Consider the following 12,114-nt stretch of genomic DNA (forward strand, 5'->3'; position numbering starts at 1 on the left):
GATCTTTCCATGACTTCTTGGTCACAATGGTTAAGCCCGGCACTGCTATTTTGTGACGGGTGAATACTACTCCCCCCCCTTTTTTTTTTCCGAGGGTAACTCTAGTTCATCCGACTTGCGTGTCCAAACTCTTGAGCCATGAAGAGAATTATTTATATATATATAGATAGATTAAGAAGTTAATACTAACAAATGTAACTTCTTTAAAATTTATAATTTTTTAAATTATTAATTTGTTTGAACTTTAAAGAAATTCATTATTTTGTTCTATTTATTATTTTTAATATTACTTTTGAAGTTGACAAATAAATGATACACAGTAATAAATGATTAAATACATTTTAATTGTCTACTTTTAAATTGAAAACATCAAAGTTCATCTTTAATAATATTTCTAGAATTATATTTTACAGTTCTGTCAGCAATGTCTTTCTGTGCAGTAAGGTAGGCAGGATGGTTCCGAACATGTTGAGTTGCAATATGAATCAGTCTCATGAATTCATTAACGTCAAAAGCAAAGTTGGTAAATTTAGCATGGGCCCTAAGAGTAGGGTGATGTCCCTGAAAAAGAGAGCATATTTGAATTGATTAATCTAATATCCAGTCAAACACTAATATTGATTTTGTTACTCTTTACTTACTGTTATAAACATTGCTTGTTCAAAGTGCACAGAAAGATTAATATCTTTTCAACAGGATTTAAAAAAAATGTAAAATTGAGTTTTGTTGATATACAGAATTTATTGTAAAATCTAGTCTTTTTGTAGAGTTAAATGCGTGTTGTCTTACCATGCGGCATTCAACAATCACTCTTCTTATCTTATAACTTACAGACATTCCATCACTAAGATTATATCTATCAGTACTACCAACTAGATGAAGAAAGACAATGCACTTCATTGAATGATGTGTGTTCTCAAAAATACCCATAGCTTTATTTTCACTATTGTTTTGTTTGATCTGTTTTGTAAACTCATTTAATGACCAGTATATAGTCAGATTTACTACATTTTTGGAAGATATTAAAAAAAAAAAAGAATTAAAGTCTACATTTTTTTTACTGATCCTGGTTAAAACTTTGAAATAGTATTTATCTTTTGAAAAAAAATAAAATCAATCTTCCTCCAATTCCTAATAGAAACCACCTGCAGGATGGTAGCAAAAGACTGTTGTGTTAAGAGCCCTAAACACACACAACACATATAAAAAAAAAAAGTGAACTGTCATAAGACCACTGTTCATGTGTGATAAAGGAGTGAAAGATATAATACTGTGTTGGGTTTTGGTGGTCACATTTTTCAGAGACATGTTTTCCATTTATTATTTTAACAATCCCTGATGGTTACAGACAAATGATGTGATTCCTCAGCAGACAAGAGCAAAATGGTTACAGGTGGGTGTTTCTAGTTATTTACATTTTTTCCCTAATACTGAACTCATAAGATAAAATCTAAGCATTCCTTTCAGACTTGGTGATCTATGAAGCAAATGATATAAAAGTCATCTGTTTCTGTGGCCCACGGTTAATGACATAATTAACTATTGCTACAGGCTTTTTAAGCACCAATATTTTTTTTAAGGAAATCAATACATAGTATTTATGCTTCTTCCTTTAACGAAGGTATATAGTGCACATTATCAATCCAGACATAAGAAAAAAAAAAGATGGCTGAAATTTTTTTTTAGCTTCAACTCATTCCTCCTCCTCCACCTGAGTGAACTGCAAGGGATAGCAAGCATGGAAACCAGAAAACTATACTATTTAATTGTAGGAGGTGTGATGTACACAAATGAACAAAGGTTCTACATATCCCCTTGCAATCTACTGTACATGAACATTACAACAATACACAGTAGCTCAAGTGGAAAAAAAACTATTTTACAGCTAAGGAAATGTTCATAGCAAACCATTTTATGTTTACCTCATCTTCTTGAGTCATTTTAGATTTATTCTCCCATGTCATGTACTTTATACCTCTAAGTCTAGCCAAATCATAATAGCAGCCTGGATCTTCACAGTTATAACTGGAACATAACATTGGAAGCTCTAAGTTAATAAAACAATAGAAGCTGTTTCAATGGCCAAAGAATTCATACAATAGTCATAAAAATATGACAATGAGTTGAAATATTGTTCAAAGCTTTTTTTTAAAGCTATTATTAATTTAGCAAAAATAATTTCATGATTAAATAATTAACTTGAAAGTTATACAGAAATACATTCAAGGATGATGCTCCTGTGAAAAATTGCATTAAAAAATAGGAATTATTATGGCTACTTATACTGCGTTGTATCCAATCTATGCCACACTTTAATTTCTAGGTTTGAAGATAAAAAAAAAAGATGCATGTCTAAGCTATAGCTGTTCCATAACATTTCACACAGACACAATGTTAAGGGGTGAGGGAGCAGGACATGTTAGCACAAGCTAATTGTTTCATTCTCCACATCCTTCCTTGTGTAAATATGCCTACCAATAGCCACATGATAATCCTGTTATATGCCTACCAATAACAACAAGATAATCCTGTTATATGCCTACCAGTAGCCAAAAGATAATCCTGTTATATGCCTACTACAAGATAATCCTGTTATATGCCTACCAATAGCCACAAGATATTCATGTTATATGCCTACCAATAGCCACAAGATATTCATGTTATATGCCTACCAATAGCCACAAGATATTCATGTTATATGCCTACCAATAGCCACAAGATATTCATGTTATATGCCTACCAATAGCCACAAGATATTCATGTTATATGCCTACCAATAGCCACAAGATAATCCTGTTATCTACACCATGATATGAAGGACTAGGATGTGGAAAAAAGAAGAGAGTGTCCTACACCACAAAATTCAAGTGGCATGGGATATTGCTGGTTGAAGAGGAAAACTACAGAAAAGCAGTTGTGACATTAGGTTTTGACAAGTCCTGTATCAGTTGGTTGAGGAAACACAAGGCAACCGTATTCCAATGTTTTTAAACACACGCCAAACAAGTTAGTTGTTGCGGCGCATCAATTAATTTACGAGTTTTTGGTTTCAGCCGTAATTGTTAGCCACACCCAAATTTTAAAAAAAGCCCCCAAATTTCAGGCCCTTTAAAAATGCAAAAGGGGGTAGCTTAGATTCAATAGAATACAGTGTTTATATGCATGAAAAACAAAAATATTTACAGCATTTAAAAAAAAAAAAAAAAAAAAAGTAATGAAGCATACAATGTTATAATTCAATAAAATAAGATTAACTACAAAGGATAAAAAAAAGTTCAAATTATACTTTATTTAGGCATATATTGGTTGTGCTGATGTCACTACTTGTTTGTCATCATAAAATATTTAAATACAATCTAATATAATTCAGTCAAACTATCACTGATGTGTATATGTACATTTTTAGCATTAAAAATTAATATTTGCTGACATCAACTGTCGACATTAAACATCTGACATTAAATATTTTCAATTTAACTTTTTCTGACATCAAGTATTGATTAGTCTGTAAGATAACGTTAAGACTTACATTTCTATCACAACAGCCCAGTCTGGTTGAAATAATAAATGTGTCAGACCCGCTCCATGGATGCCTATAAATATATCAGTGTTGTGAGAGATTGCTAGCTGTTCCTCAAAGGGCATATTTCTGGACATTAAAGAAAAGAAATAGTTCATCAAAACATGGGATAATGACTGTAATAACACATTTTGGGGCTTTGACAACAAAAAATTGTTAGCAAGTTAAAGATCATGACATGATATATTTTGGGGCTTTGACAAAAAAATTGTTAGCAATATAAAGACCATGACATGATACATTTTGGGGCTTTGACAAAAAAATGTTAGCAAGATAAAGACCAACTGTACAACTGACTGTTGGATAAGCTGATTTTTAGATACAATCCAAGTAATGTGAACAATAATATTTTTATTTAGAATAGAATAGAAAATAGAATATGTAGACTTTTCTTAGCTTTATTGACAGATTTTTTAAAATGATCCTTTCATTTTCTCTCTCTATATATAATTCTCATCTTGGCACAACAGTTTGGACACAAAGACGTAAAGGAAAAATCACTCTTTTATTTCTATAAGTCGGACTAGAATTACCCCACGTAACTTTAGCGGCGGTAAAAAAAGGGGGAGGGGGAGAACAAGTAGTATTCACCCGTCACTAAATAACAGGGCCAGACTAAACCATTGTGACCAAGAAGTCATGGAAAGATCAATCTTTTATTTCTGCAAGTCGGACTAGAGTTACCCCAAGTAAAATAAAAAAAGGGGGGGGGGGAGAACAAGTAATCTACTCTGTATTCACCCGTCACTAAATAGCAGGGCCGGACTTAACCATTGTGGGACCCTATGCGAAGCAGATTTTGCTGGGCCAGTTTGGGTAGGGATAAGGATAATAGGCCCTAAGTGAAAATTAAGAGTTTGAATTAGAAAATAAATTTGTCTGTGCATTTTATTCATTCTTTACTATGTACAGCCTTTACGAGCCTTGTGTGTAGCAAAGTCATACAGTATATTTTAGTATATCATAAAAATTCTATTTCCTACATAGATCACGCTCAATAGCAAGAATTACCAAATGTTTCAATCTATCTATGAGAATTGTTGACCTCAACTAAATCTTCATTAGTTTGAGGAGCGAGAAGCTTCTTTCACCAAATTCCACAATTATGGGTATTGCATAATGCGGTTTTTTTGTTTTTTTAATCACCCGCAGGATTGGCGTATTCCTTTTGAATGACACCCCAAAATTAAAATTTTTGTCTATATATTTCAAGAGATTTGTATGATTTTCAAAAGATTTTAATAATTTCCGGATATTTCCAGGAACTCCTGGTAAATCAGGAGGCTGCGGGAAATCTGTTATAAGTTATAAAATGGTTTAATTTAATAATTTACACCTAGAATTAGCACCGGTCCAATGAAAGTGCGGGGCCTACTGTGGTTGCATAGGTAGCAGTTGTCTAAGGTGGCCCTGCAAAATAGCGGCGTATGCTACACCGTGGGTTAACTAGTATGGATTATTATGGATTTTTATATTTACTAAATTATAATAGGCCTACTATTTTCAAATATGATTTGTAGAATAAAAAAAATATTTGATTATTAAAAATTTAAATTGCACTTAGCATAGGGTATAAAAACATGGGTCTGCAGAGGTAATTTAGTATTAAGAAATCCTGTTTTTATTTCTTTTTTTTTTCACTCATTTATATTTAATGTATAAATAACTTTCTAAATAAGATATTTTTTTACTTTGCATGACACAGAACTAGTCATTCTATAGAATAACTAGTCATTCTATTGAATAACTTGTCATTCTATATGATACATAGGCATTCTATAAAATGTCTGCATTATGCACTTTGCCAGTAATATATACAGAAACAAATTATTTTTAAAACAATGTGTTTATGCTCAGTTCTATCTTGATACTAAAACATGCTTCTGAAACTCTTGTTTTCATCAAGTTAAAATAAACTCATTGACTATTTTTAATTTGACCAAAGCATGGATTTTTGTTAAAACTTGATTCTTATTTTTTTTTTTTCAAATTCTGTTAACATTAATAATTGTTTCTTATTACTATTTCTTTGAGTACAATTTAGGTGTTAGTTACCTATTCTGAGGGTATAACTGACCATCTATTTTTTCATTTGTCTTCACTATTGTAAACTGAACAAAATATACTGAGCTCAAAATCACATTATCTCTTTGTACCATGCTATAGGCCATCATCATATCCATATATATAACTTTTGAAAATGTAATCAAATGGATTTTAACAAAATATAATTCTAATATTTACCTATTAAAATCAACAACAGTTACTTCATATTCCCCACCTGTTTTCAATGCAGACCATAACTATTGAAAAATAAATTAAATTAAATAATTTATACTATTTATATAACCTTTGTTTTATTTTATTGCAAAAAAGGGCTTATGAAATCTAATATACAAACTGAAGCATTTTAAAACAATTCAATTTTCAGTTGAGCTCCAGGGAAATGAATTCACTAAAGTAGTGGTGCCAAACTAGTTTTGGTCTGAGTCCATTTATTTCTCTAACTAATGTCACAGGCCACATTGTTGAAAAAAACAATGCTGCTTCCAATAGAACACTCTACATTTTCATTCTGCCTGTGGGCAGAACATTTTAGGGGCCTGATAACAATATATGATGGACTCGATAGGTCCGCAGGCTGTTGTTTTTTTCACCATACTTGTTTGGCACCAATTTAGTCCTTTTTTTTATTTAAATAAACAACATAAATTCTAAATTTTTACTTAAATTTTTATCTTTAAAAAGCTAATAGTTAATTAAAAGATAGTCTGGATTAAAAATGGCTTTTAGTATTAAATAAATACAAGTTTTATCACTTAAAATCAAATAAAATGTCATGCTCTCTGAAAATAAAATTATATCCTTGAATTCAAATACATATGTGACAAAACTGTCCCTTCCACTCTCAAAAAAGAAAAACTGAATTTCTGTGAGAGAAAATACTTAAGAAACCAGCATAAACATTTTTTTACCATACAGTGTTGCCCAACTCAATATATGTATGCATGTATATCTATGTTGCCCAACTCAACATATGTATGCATGTATATCTATGTTGCCCAACTCAACATATGTATGCATGTATATCTATGTTGCCCAACTCAACATATGTATGCATGTATATCTATGTTGCCCAACTCAACATATGTATGTATGTGTATCTATGTATTGTTAAGCTCATTCTATTCTGTATCACCTGCCATACAATATTGCATGTTGCACACCATTCAAGTGTAACTTTTGTTGTTTTAAGTGTACTGTACAAAAAATTATTTAAAAAAAAAAAAAAATATACACAACCTCAACTTGGTTTAAAATATTTCTGTATTGAGTATTTCGAACTAGGAATGTGACACGAATCTGTTCTCTCTGTAAAGAAATTTAAAAGAAAGTCTTCAGTAAATATGCAAGTGAATAAGATTTCTTTAGAAAAAGCACAATCACACAAAACAAATATCACTTTCACAGTGATGCTTAAATACTGAGTTGTTGCATTCTTTGGCATACTTTCATCCCCCATAAGGGATTTGTGCCCTGCCCAACGTCAGAACATAAGAAGTCCCTCTATACTGAAAATTTCATGTCATACTATTAGAAGAAAATACTGCTAAATAAGCCCCTAAAAAATTACTAACTTTTACACATAATTTCATTAATTATATTTTGTGTAGTTTATTTTAAGATTTATAATATGTACAACTAAGAATATTTTTTTTACTTTTTATTAGCAAAAAAAAAAAATAAAATATATATATATTTTAGAAAAGTATGGTGGCAGTCCTTATTGTTGGTTGTGCTGGAAGGAACAAATAACCTTGGTAAATCTTTTTTGGCAAGCTAAGGATGACAACATTTAGTTTATTCATCATACAGCAAGACATCTGGCAGTAAATAACTTTGAGATAGCTGGAGACTTTGTACAATGACAAAGAAGCCTTGTACATTTGACACCCAAAGAAAAGCTATTGCCAAAAAGAGAAATTACTTAAATAGACTACCAGAGATAACTTTGTGAGATAAAATATATAGTTGAGTCTAACCACGCACTCTTCCTTAATCTTTGAACTCAAATCACAGATTAATTTTTAATACATTTTTGTAAAAATAAATGAACTACTGAGTTGAGCTTCTCTAAGTTGATGTATAAATAAGTAAAAAAATAATAATGAAAACAAAATTCTCCAAAAGATGTTAAAAATGTCCATTGAAATAAACACTATAAAGTTTTTAAAAAGCTCAAAACAAGAAGGAAAATAATAATGAACATAAATGCTGTTTAAAACTTTAGTACACTTACAAAAGTTCAATTTTTTCGTTTACATAAAATGCTATGATGATGCAAGGAATACTTCAAGAATCTGCAAAACTGACAGACTGTGGGCAAACAAAATAATTTTCAGACTGAAATCTAATTTTTCATTTACTTTCTTTAAAATTCAAAAAAAATTTTTTATTAAGAAAGATAATAACAAGGGTCCACTCTGTCAAAACTACCAGATGTTTAAATAAAAAAACAACCTCCCAATAGTCTGTCAAAACTACCAGATGTTTAAAAAAAAAATCCCAACGATCTGTCAAAACTACCAAATGTTTAAATTAAAAAAAAAAAAAAAACTCCCAATGGTCTGTCTGTCAAAACTACCATATGTTTAAGACTAAGACTAAGGCTAAGACTGCTTTATTGATCCTTACAGAAATTGTGATTACAAGGACTCTTTTCTCATATAAAGACAACACAACAGAAAAATACACATAAATACAACAGACACAACATAAAGAGTTCATTCAGCGACTACACACAGGTATGTTGCTGCTTTGCATGTTCCCTGATCAATGAGTGGCGGTGATAGAGTCTGACCAAGTGAGATACGAACGAGCTTTTGTACCGCTCCATTCTTGTTTTGATTGACAGCAGTCGCCCACTTCGCGACGACCTGACATAGTTCTGATGGAGCGGATGGCCGTTGTCTTCCAAGATTTTTTCGATTTTTCTTAGGCACTTTTGTTCAAAAAGTTCCTTTAAATGTGGTAATGTTGTGAGTGTAATTTTTGATGCTTTTTTAATGATGTTTTCTAGACGTCGCAAAAGTTTAGATGAGGCGCCAACAAGTTATTCCGTATATTAGCAGATTTTGCATAGTCGCGCCATAAAATGTCTCAAGGATCATCTTGTTTAGTTTAAAGCTATTGAGTTTGTATAGAAAAAAGAGTTGCTGGGCTGTTTTCTTTGTCAGAGTTCCAAGGTGGTCTTCCCATGAAAGCTTGTTGTTGATGATAACGCCTAGATATTTATAGGCCTTTACTTATTCTATAGATGTAGTGTTTATTTGCAGAACACATATAGTTTGTTTATTCTTTCTAAAATCTATTATAAGTTCTTTAGTTTTTGTGACATTCAGTTCTAGAAAGTTGTCGGTGCACCAGTTTGTTAAACTCTTCTATCGAGCTTCGATACTGAGTTTCGTCTCCTGAAATAAGACCGACTATGGCAGTATCATCAGCGAATTTAATGAGTTTAACTTTAATTTAGAAAAATAAACAACCTCCCAACGGTGTGTCAAAAAAAAACAACATGGTGACGTAGTGTACTAGATGAAGCTGAGAGGACATGAAAGGGCTGGGAAGCCATTAAAAAACTTGCAAGCTTGTGGTGTGTAGCATGTTTTTACTGAGGCCCTATGTTCCATAAAGGAAAAATGATGAATAGTCAGTCAAAACTACCAGATATTTAAATAAAAAAAAAATAACCTCCCAATGGTCAGCCAAAGCTACAAGACCTTTAATAAAAAAAAAATTACCAATGGTCCAGTCTGTAAAATGTTGAGTCTGTGGAGAATATGCTCACTGAAAGTCTTCACTAAACTGCTACCATGGCAACCAGGGATCTAAATAGAAAATGTTTTCTTTTAGCAAGACAGATTATTGTGAATATCTAAATTAAGAAAACAGAATAATGTAAAATACTTGAAGCACTATTTACCAAAGGCATATTGTAGTACAGACCAAATCTCATTCTGGCCAGCAAGGGAAACACAGCATCCTTGATACACACCTTGGAAAGAGTTAGTCCAGAGAAGGTTATTGTAGAAGTCACTAGTTAACAATGTCAACACAATCAAGACTACACTTCACACTTCCAATACAAGAATTACATTGGAACTTTGTATTTACTTAAATCTCACATTTTTTCCATCTAAATCTTTTAAAGCAATAATTGGGTGATCTGTGAAGGCTTTCCATGTAATCTTAAAGAAATCTCCATAGGGCATTGGACTCTGAAATACAGTGACATACATGGAATAATTTACTTCAGAACTATTATGTGTCCATTGATTTATAAGAAGTTAATGTTTGTGTAAAGTCTTTTAAGACACACACCAAACTAAAGAAAAAAACAGTTTGATAGGCTCTATCATTTTGTTTCAATCAAAAGGTTTAGGTGACATTAATGTAATGTGCTAAGTAATGTATAACATAATTATATTCTCTTTTGAAGTAACAACTGTAATCTATAAGATAAGATGTCTAAGTAATGTATAAGATGTCTAGGTAGTGTGTGAGACACCTAGGTAAAGTATAAGATAGGCAACATATGAGATGTCTATCCTAGTAATGTTTAAATGAGATCTCTAAGTAATGAACATCCTGTTCTTTTAAGTACTGCACATGGTGCCTAAGTAATGTATGTGATGTCTACATAGTGCCTAAGTAATGTATGTGATGTCTACATAGTGCCTAAGTAATGTGTGTGATGTCTACATGGTGCCTAAGTAATGTATGTGATGTCTACATGGTGCCTAAGTAATGTATGTGATGTCTACATAGTGCCTAAGTAATGTATGTGATGTCTACATAGTGCCTAAGTAATGTGTGTGATGTCTACATAGTGCCTAAGTAATGTATGTGATGTCTACATGGTGCCTAAGTAATGTATGTGATGTCTACATGGTGCCTAAGTAATGTATATGATGTCTACATGGTGCCTAAGTAATGTATGTGATGTCTACATGGTGCCTAAGTAATGTATGTGATGTCTACATAGTGCCTAAGTAATGTATGTGATGTCTACATAGTGCCTAAGTAATGTATGTGATGTCTACATGGTGCCTAAGTAATGTATGTGATGTCTACATGGTGCCTAAGTAATGTATGTGATGTCTACATGGTGCCTAAGTAATGTATGTGATGTCTACATGGTGCCTAAGTAATGTATGTGATGTCTACATAGTGCCTAAGTAATGTATGTGATGTCTACATGGTGCCTAAGTAATGTATGTGATGTCTACATGGTGCATAAGTAATGTATGTGATGTCTACATGGTGCCTAAGTAATGTATGTGATGTCTACATGGTGCCTAAGTAATGTATGTGATGTCTACATGGTGCCTAAGTAATGTATGTGATGTCTACATGGTGCCTAAGTAATGTATGTGATGTCTACATGGTGCCTAAGTAATGTATGTGATGTCTACATGGTGCCTAAGTAATGTATGTGATGTCTACATGGTGCCTAAGTAATGTATGTGATGTCTACATGGTGCCTTAGTAATGTATGTGATGTCTACATGGTGCCTAAGTAATGTATGTGATGTCTACATGGTGCCTAAGTAATGTATGTGATGTCTACATGGTGCATAAGTAATGTATGTGATGTCTACATGGTGCCTAAGTAATGTATGTGATGTCTACATAGTGCCTAAGTAATGTATGTGATGTCTACATAGTGCCTAAGTAATGTATGTGATGTCTACATAGTGCCTAAGTAATGTATGTGATGTCTACATAGTGCCTAAGTAATGTATGTGATGTCTACATGGTGCCTAAGTAATGTATGTGATGTCTACATGGTGCCTAAGTAATGTATGTGATGTCTACATGCCAACTTACTGTATCCCACATGATTATATTGACATCTGTACTAAAAGAATTATTAAGGTGCTGTGATGCATAGAGATTGATGAAGTCACAAAAATGATGATACATATTCACTCCTGCACAACATACAAATTAGGAAAAGAATATAATATAATATAATTTACAGTATATCTCACTAGAAGAAACAGAAAGATATATTTTCATTTTATGTCACATGTTTTTTTCTATTAATTTCAAATGTATTCATGTATATAGTTCATATAAAATGTCTATTGAATTATTATTTTCGTCTTTTTGAATTCTAATTCTGTTCCATTTTTTTACTTTGGTTATTACTTCAAAGAGCCTCTTATAATTGGGAAATTAAAAGTAACAAATTTAATAACTAAGAATTTTGCTGTGTAGCTCATTAGCTTGTTAAAATGTCACATTAATATGATTTTGTGTTGACTTCAGATTTTAAAATGTTGTCAAATATGAAATGATACAAAATGAACGATTTTTTAAAGTAAACTTATATTTTTGTTAACAATAAGCATTATTAGATAAGGCTCATGTGTGCATTATAAGTCTTTCATCTGTCACATGACATACTCTTTTATTGATGTCATCCTTCCCTTTTATGTGAGTCCTCCTATAACAGGTTTAGTGTCGTT

At 31.9% G+C, this 12,114-nt stretch overlaps 1 protein-coding gene across 4 annotated transcripts in view; it reads right to left on the reverse strand.

The window, feature by feature from the left end:
* Positions 1 to 265: 265 nt before the first annotated feature.
* The window catches only part of LOC106051463 (EGF domain-specific O-linked N-acetylglucosamine transferase-like), a 31,396-nt gene continuing 19,547 nt past the window's right edge, over positions 266 to 12,114 (reverse strand). For all 4 annotated transcript variants that reach the window (XM_056028204.1, XM_056028202.1, XM_056028206.1 and 1 more), the window contains 9 exons: positions 11,471 to 11,574; positions 9,766 to 9,858; positions 9,564 to 9,635; positions 9,382 to 9,468; positions 6,884 to 6,952; positions 5,825 to 5,883; positions 3,530 to 3,649; positions 1,923 to 2,025; positions 266 to 561 (listed from right to left, as the gene is read on the reverse strand). In XM_056028204.1, the coding sequence (XP_055884179.1) occupies positions 370 to 561; positions 1,923 to 2,025; positions 3,530 to 3,649; positions 5,825 to 5,883; positions 6,884 to 6,952; positions 9,382 to 9,468; positions 9,564 to 9,635; positions 9,766 to 9,858; positions 11,471 to 11,574 (899 nt within the window). In that variant the 3' untranslated portion in view covers positions 266 to 369. The remainder of the gene's footprint in view (positions 562 to 1,922; positions 2,026 to 3,529; positions 3,650 to 5,824; positions 5,884 to 6,883; positions 6,953 to 9,381; positions 9,469 to 9,563; positions 9,636 to 9,765; positions 9,859 to 11,470; positions 11,575 to 12,114) is intronic.

Source organism: Biomphalaria glabrata, chromosome 4 (genome assembly GCF_947242115.1).
Source record: "Biomphalaria glabrata chromosome 4, xgBioGlab47.1, whole genome shotgun sequence".
NCBI classification, from domain to species: Eukaryota; Metazoa; Mollusca; class Gastropoda; family Planorbidae; genus Biomphalaria; species Biomphalaria glabrata.